Source organism: Lates calcarifer, linkage group LG7_2, assembly GCF_001640805.2.
Source record: "Lates calcarifer isolate ASB-BC8 linkage group LG7_2, TLL_Latcal_v3, whole genome shotgun sequence".
In the NCBI taxonomy this organism is placed as follows: domain Eukaryota; kingdom Metazoa; phylum Chordata; class Actinopteri; family Centropomidae; genus Lates; species Lates calcarifer.
In genome coordinates, this window is record NC_066854.1 from 10,221,319 (window position 1) to 10,229,540 (window position 8,222).

General features: G+C 43.2%; 1 protein-coding gene across 10 annotated transcripts in view; it reads left to right on the forward strand.

Annotated features, from left to right (window-relative positions):
* The window catches only part of LOC108900641 (R3H domain-containing protein 1), a 50,256-nt gene extending 44,843 nt beyond the window's left edge, over window positions 1-5,413 (forward strand). For 7 of the 10 annotated variants that reach the window (XM_051065977.1, XM_018701794.2, XM_018701797.2 and 4 more), the window contains 3 exons: window positions 189-2,259; window positions 3,581-3,675; window positions 3,781-5,413. In XM_051065977.1, coding sequence (XP_050921934.1) covers window positions 189-511 — 323 coding nt within the window. In that variant the 3' untranslated portion in view covers window positions 512-2,259; window positions 3,581-3,675; window positions 3,781-5,413. Of the gene's footprint in view, window positions 1-188; window positions 2,260-3,580; window positions 3,676-3,780 lie in introns of those variants that run through there. The other 3 variants (XM_018701803.2, XM_018701802.2, XM_018701804.2) reach the window with 1 other exon arrangement.
* Window positions 5,414-8,222: the final 2,809 nt, after the last annotated feature.

Below are 8,222 nucleotides of genomic sequence, written 5' to 3' on the forward strand. Positions count from 1 at the left end.
TTTGATTTGAGCGTACTGCAACAGGTCTGACTGTCCCTCCAGCTAAAAGCTTTACAGCTGACAGCAGCAGTTTATTGAAGCCTCCCGATGGTGCAGGTCTGATTTTTCTCTTCACCCATGACAGTTGTTTTATTTACTGGCTTGGCTGCTCACAGTAGCTGTCTGTGTGTGTCTGTGTGTGTCTGCAGTGAGCAGTCAGATCCTGGAAGTGACAGATCCTCCGGAGGGGATCAGCTGTACAGACTCCCACCACCTCTTGGCAGAGCTCTGTAAAAGGGGCGAATTGATCCTGCGGCTGTCAGACCATCAGCCCCGGCTGCGCAACTCCACCAGAGACGCTCCCGGCGGAGACCTGGCCTCATCACACCCTCTCTTTGCCACGCTCCCTTCCAGACACGCCGCCCTGAGCGCCGCGCTCCACCACGGCGGCCCCCTGGCCACCTTTAAACTCCGAACTGGTTCCAGACACAAAGGGGAGCTGCGTGACTCAAAGCCGGCTCATAGCTGCTAAGATCTCGGCGCATCTAAGGAGCGCCACATGAACGCACATCCAACCACCTGCCTCTGCTGCCTCAGTCTGGACTGTCTACCAGACTCTGTCCAAATCAAAAACAGTATCAAATGTTTGAAGAATGAATGTTCACTTTTATTTAGTTTTAGTTTCTTTTATCATCTCTCTGGCCTACAGTTCTGTGCAGGGTGGAAACTGAGCACCACCCACCTACTTCGGTTTTGTTTGTAAAATGCGTCAGTGGCCGCTGAGCTCAACTCAAGGCCCTCCCTCTATTCGAAAAATCTAGTTTGCTGTTCAAAGGTGAAAGCGTTCGGAGAGCTTTGGGATTAATTTGCCTGCTCAGATGTTAGTGTCTCCACTGTGGTTCTTTTTAATAGCAGGTGTATGAGCGTGACAGCACCATGTCGAGCAAAACCTCACGTAATCTACTCGATTCTGGTACAACAACGTTTTTGTTCCCACTCTTGAAAATTAGAGGACGTAATTTAGCATTCATATCAAAGAAAGTGTTTTATTTAATTTGCTTTATTTGATTGACTTTGATCAATAATTCCTTCAGCTGTGTCATGGTTTGATTTCAGTCACTGGCCTGTGAAAGTGAGCAGCATTTATCTCACGTTAGGTACACAAGAATGGGTTTTCTTCTCCTGTATAACACGCTCCTGACAATAACACGCAGCCGCACCTGTACCATGTGAGCCCATACAATAATAAACACTGAGTAATAGATATACTACCTGAATTATTTAAAGTCACTTTTATACACCGTGAATGTTGCGTTTGCACTGAAGTGATGATCAGGATGGAGATTTGATTGGAATCAGACGGGGCCTGGATTTTCTTTTAACCCCTCATACCTGTTTGTTGCACTCAGCCAGGCCACTTTGTTTTATATTTAATTAAAAATGTTTATATGCACAAGAAAAATGCAATCGAGTTTGTCACTCTACTTGGCTTCATTTGTTTGGATTTCTGTTTGTGTGAATCATGAGAGGTGTTCTGTGTCTGGTGTGGCATTTCTTTCTTTTCTTTTTCTTTTTTTTTTTTTTTTCTCTTGTTTGACTCTAATAAATGTTTTCACCACATGTGTTGACATAACTTTTTCCAAGCTAAAAGGCGAGTAATAACCTACAGTGAGCAAAATGAGGGTCTGGTGGATGTTTCCTCGGAGCAAGATGTTCTTTCAGTGTGTGAAAAAGCAACAGATGAGGCAACTTCTTGGAAAATGTTGCCATGAAGTTTGTTTCTCTGCCTTTTGGGCATTGCAGAGATATTTGCTCTGCTTAGTAGCCTCATTTTCAGCTGCATAAATGAGCCATTTTGAATAAACCCTCTGCTCTGTGGGTGAAGTGCAGAGAAACAGAGACACCTAGTGGACAAAGGCTGCTACTACAGTAACATACACAACAGCAGAGTGAAAGTGAAACCAGAAACATAACTGTTAGAGTAAACTGTGTGTGTATAGCAACGGCGGTCATAGCGTGGCACAAAAAGGCGCGTTAGCTTGTGGCTGTGATGTTTGCTAGGCTCCGAGTCTGCAGCCGTCATGGAGACCGACTCCTTGGACCAAAGCAGGACGGTGGTTGTGTCCGGCGTGCCCGACCTGTTACCCGCTGACAGGATGGTAGACAAGCTGACTATCCACTTCCAAACCCGCAGGAGAAGTGACGGAGGGGACGTCGAGGTGGTCAAGTACCCCACCAACATGGAGGGAGTGGCGTTCGTCACTTTTGACAGAGCTGAAGGTAACAACAGGTTAAAGCTAACTACAGGCTACAAGCTAATCACACTGTGGGGTGTAGAGTTAGTGTTATGAGCTGTCCCCTGCTATGAGGAGCACAAGCTAAAGTTAACAGTTAACAGGAGCTAGGTGTACTGCTGTTTATTGTTTGCACCAAACTCCATCTAAAAACAGGCAGTTTTTAAGTTGGCTCCTGTATCAGTTCCTCTTTCATATCACCATCACTGTACATTCAAGTCACAGAGCTTAAAACAAATACTCGGTCACATTTGAAAACACTTAACGCTGTTGTGAAAAATATTTAGAGAAAGTGTCCTCTAGCGATCTGAGTTTTCAAACAGTATCTCAAGTTGTATGTCTTTCCTAACCTAAACAAAGATGGTGGCAGGAAATTACATGTCGTCTTGCCCAGTTTTGACAGTGAACCAAAATTCAAAGACCCCCTTCAGGCGTTTTAAGACGTGGAAAATTAGAATAGGTTTAATTTGTGCCTGATATGGTTTTCCTACAAAAATGTAAACTATGTAAAATATAGTTCATCTCAAATTGTCACTACAGGACACAACATGTCCTCTGTTTCACTGAAAAGTCCACTTCAAGTACATACAGCACACTTGCATAAGATGTATACTTCATAATATCACACCATGACTGTCACTAAATTTTGCCAGTGCATCCTACTGAAATGAGATTTAAGTTGAGCATAGAAAAACTCTGCCCCTTCAGCAGGCAAATGTGAAAACAAACTGCACAGTGAAGAACAAACATCCAAGAGAAGTGACAATAAGCAAAGTCAGTTGTTTTATTATCATTATTAACAAGGAAATGCAGTCCCAATTTGAGAAATGGATGTAAAACAGGAAGCAGGAATTTATTCTTCTGAAAATCAGATGCTTATTAGCTGAGATGAAAATCCTTCACTTTAAATCAACTGTACTGTGCATAATCCACTTGCAGTCATTCTTAAACATATCTCCTGTTTTATGTTATAATTGGTTCCCATGGGAATGAATTGTGGTTCCCATAGGAACCACTTTTACATTACAGTATGTAGACAGGTGAAGTCTAAATGAAACATCTATTTACGTGAAGTGTTTCTTGGATGTACGCCTGGGTGATGAATGGTTTGATTTGTCCTATTATCATAGTCACATACTGTTATAAGTGAGTCAAGCCAGCATTAGACTGATAACAAGCAGAGTTAGACTGTGCACTCTGTGAGATCAAGAACTAAGAGAAGAACTAGAGTGGCTTTATGGGTTCATGAAGCGTCATTATAATGTTGACATGAGCACAGACCACAGCAGTACAGTAACTCTTGGCAGATGCAGAGAGGGTGGTGCGAAAGGAGCAACAGATTATGATGGACAGCAAGTTTCCTCAAGACTACCATCTCACTGTGTTCCCCTTCACCAGAGATGTAAGTATGGCCATAAGTTTCTTTCCACAAGATTTTTGACAATCAAGGAATTCAGTTTTAATTGAATGATGTTGGTATTGATTCAGATTTGCTCCTGTGTTGCAGGTGTTTTTGTACGTCTCCAGCGCTAAGGTCGATCTCTCCATATTTGGCAGCAATCAAGCACAGCTGATTCAGAGTCTGCGGTCAGCTCACAGGTCGCTACGTTTCCAGCCTCTGCACGGCCAGAGGGAAGCCACCATCGAGGGGCCTTTTGCTGCCGTCAAGGCCCTGAGACTGGACCTCATCCACAGGGCCAGCCGGCTTAAATCCACATTCTCGGCCACTGCCGCTGCCGTTGAACTAGGAGAATCTCAGCTTAATCCGAGGGTAATATCTCATCACGAGTTTGTCGGCTCTGTAAACCGCAGCAGTTTTAAAGCTAAGCGCGAGCTAGCAGGTTCAAACAGCTTACCAAGGCTGCTGCAGAGCACAGGTGAGGCTACTGAAGTGCAAAGCCTGCTCTCAAATGCAAAAACTCAAAACACTTTCTCAAGGCAAAAAGTTTCGTCGACTGTAGGGACCTTAAGTAACACAGACAGTGTTGAGGAGGAGAAGCTGGGAGCTTGGTCTACACTCACAATGTCCACACAATATAGAACCAAGCAAGCAAAGGCCAAACCCAGACAAGTGTTCGGGGAGGAGATCAATGCAGGGATTAGATCTTCCTTATCAGGCCTGGACCTGGTCCCTGCAGAGAAAATATCAGCAAAACAGCCTGGAGTAGACGATATTTTACAAAAACACACCAGACCAGACAGGATTTCAGCAACCAAGACCAAAAGAGAGAATCATTTGGGCTCCTGCCACAACAGTACAGACTATCTGAAGGAATCAGATCAAAGCAGCTCAGCAGTCAACATTAATCTCCTCCAGACCAGACTTAAGGACATCTCGACGTCCTCTGGGAGAAAGGCTGAGGATACAGTGGAGTTGTCTGCAGTCTGTCCAGAGGATCTGGACGATACATGCACCTGGATCGACTCATACATATTTAGATACATAGAAAAATTTAACAAGAAGGAGTTTGACAGATGCTTGAGAGGTCTCAGGGTGTCTGTTCAGTGTACTGAAGGTAACGACCTCGTTCGGATATCGCTGACTGAAAAGCAGACCTCCAAGACGGCCTCAGGGATCCAGCAGGCCTTGATAAACCTCAAGACGTTGGTAGAGTTTTGGATATCCATCTTAAGAGTTCATGAGATCTCCTTTGACAAGGAGAAGCAGAAACTGAAACTCGCTCAGATCTGCAAGGATGTGAATATCCTGTTTGATGATGTTCTTTATGTGTTCGAGGATTCTTGTATAAAAATCGTTGGTCCTTCAGTATCTAGTTTCCTCTTCTATAAGAGAGTGGAGGATAGACTTGACAAGACATTATATTAAATCACTGTGAATCTGATAGTTGTAGCTAAGAAAAATAATTGCACTTTAATCACTGACCACAGGGTGGAGCAGTAGTGCTGCATGTTGCCTTCATAAAAGCAGCTCCTACACAATTTGTGTATGAAATCTATCTAATTTTATTGTCAATAATAAACGCGTTTAGTTACCTTACAGCCATGATTGATTCCTATGGTGCACTGGTGAATAGTTCTAACTGTAGAATGGAGAAATACTGTATCTGTAACATTCCTGCTTCAGGAAACTCAGAATAGATGTTTAATGGTCTTATTAAATAAACAAACATCTTTCAATGCTTTTGCTTTCTGTCTTTGTTTCCACGGTGAAGCTTTCCCTTTGTTCATGCATGGATTAATAATTAGGCCTTTAAACACCAGGTCTTAATCCAAACAATGTTCTCACAGCGGTAGGGATGAGTCTTAATTAACCTCCTCACATCTTAATTACAAAAGATAAGCTTGTAATTAAAAACAAAAATGACAGATGCCAACCTGTCTCACATAATCACATCTTTCTATCCTCCTAGTCCAGATATTCTTTGATCACTTTATCCGTCATTACAATTTTATTTCATTGTCTATTTCATGGCAGACTGAAAAAAAATCCACCAGTAGAGAGCGTCAAGTTTCTTTATTTAACACATTTCAATACATAAATAATACTTTGCTTTGAATAATAAGTTCAATAACATCTCTTTATTAAAAAGTTTTCACATTGCACTTGTTGAAGTTGTATACTGAAACACAACTGGCTTCGTCCACGTGTTAAACTGATATTTAAGTTGAGCGTACAGGTGAAAACAGCCTTGTAGGATCAATTTCTGAACAGGAAAGAGGACATAAAACATCCAAGTAGAAAGAACCCAACTGAACTAACAATAAGGGATAACAATGGAGGGGGTGGAGGGGGGACTTTAAATGATGCAGCTACAAATATATGTTGTCGGGCTTTTATGACTTAGTTTGATACTCCTGATTTGATTCTTGTATAGCACCTGAAATGATGACTTCTTTTGTACAGTGCCTGGCTGTGGTGGTCATAAATCTTAAGTTTTGCTTTATTGAGAATCATGGACAGTAGGGGGCGGTATGACACTTCCCCCTGTGTGGTTGACTGTAAGGAATCAGAGGCACTGTAGCTGCCATAGCCCTGCTCACTGAAGCAATTATGGCGCATGGGTTTGGCAAGCAGGGTGCAGATTGGCAGGCAAATGATGTCAGTTGGATGTCCCATTATAGACCTTCCTCCCTCCAGACACACACACACAGAGTGCTGCACCTTTTTCCAGGGAAATAGTGATCTGTGCTGCTGCTGTGTGAAGACGCTCGGTAAAATCATGTAGTGTGGAGAGTGTTTTTTTTGTCTGCGATTATTCTAATGAGCTCGCTCCACAGCCTTGATAATTGATTCATTATGTAAAAATAAGCCACACTGCCATAATGAACACACACAAACATAGACGATCACTCATCTCCCAGACGCGCACGCTCCGGGTTGTTACCATAGGAACATAGTGGAAGAGGTTGCCGAGCTGCAGCGCTGGGCGTCGTTAGGGGAAGCTCTTGAATACAATGACAACATCCAGGAGGATGGAGGAATTGCATTTCCAGCAGAAGAACCCTTCATCAAAGACAAGCAGAGCACCGCCTCTTAACAGGCAGACCTCTCTGCTGCCCCTTTGATAGCACGTCTTGAACAATTACCCATTATTTGGATGGGAGCTGGAGTTATTGTGGTAAAATAGAAAGGAGGGTCAACAAGCAGAAAGCATGAATTATTTTTCCTGAAATGGTCCCTGCACTGGTCCTCCATTACATCCCTTTTTATTCTGTATCCTCATTATGCATAAAGCATAATTAGGTAATTGAATATATTAAGCATGTATGACTTTCGTGATGGAGGTCAAAAGCAGCAGCAGGCCAGAAAAGGAAGCCTGATGTCTCTCTCTCTCAAGGACATTTTCATTGGGAATAGGCTCTACTGGGGATCAAACCTGTGATGGATTACTGAGCAGGAGGACTGGCAAAAGCCCAGGAGCACTAAGGGTCAGAGAGTTCTGGGCCAGAACCTCTGATTTGAAGTGACTGTTTTCATTTGTTGTTAGAAAGTCAATCAAAGTGACTGCAAAGAGATGCAAAATGATCATAAAGACAAGAAAAATGATCACAAAAAGACGTCCTGTTTATACCTGGAATAAACATTCCCATGTACGTCACTTCACATCTGGCATTAGAATGCATGTTGAGTGACCACTTCATTGGATCTTTGCTTTTGTAAATTGACAGGTATGTCATTTCCTTTTGCAAAGACCAAATGTGTAGTCTGAAATTAAAAGACGAAGCGAAAACAATACAGGCTCCTGTCTATTCCCAGGCAAACCATATCACCCAAGCTGTTTGACTGACTCTGTTTGAAGCTTTCAGACGTTGCTAGTTTACATGATTTCAGCCCTAACTGAATGAGTATGCACTTGCGCTTATGCAGCAGACATCAGTTGCATAAGTTGTCCTTTAATGTGTCCGTGCCCAAAGGCGCATTGTCTCACAACTTGGATGGTGTCAATACCACCTACTGTTTCATTTCTGAGAATGTATGCATGTGTGTTCTTGTTGAGGCACGCACATATTGGAGGTCAGAGGTCAGGCAGACAAACAGCAAGCCTCTGCGTCTTCTCCACGGTGAAGAATGAGGCTGCCGGTGATGGATAGCCTTCTTTGGGCGATGTGTGCGCACGCGTCGCAGTCACAAATTGCCTCTTAATGATTCTCTTTACAGATCATCACCCTGCCCGGGAGAAGGAAAGTGGGGAGGGATATGAGTCGTACTCCCCCGCTGCTCTGCCGAAATGTTGTGTGGGTATTAGGGAGTTGTGATGGAGGAGCCTTGTAGGAGAAATTGGGGGCAACGGACCAAGAGAACGATACGTGTGTGTTAGCTGTGGAAAAAGAATGGATGGTGTTTAATTGGGCTCACAACATATGACCCATAATGTAAACATGTCGAATTCCCTTGAATTTTGCGAATGTAGGCTCAGTGTGACTAATGATCAGTGTGTAAAGTGCATGTCTTCAGATCTGTGTCAGCTCATTGATCCTGTACACTGT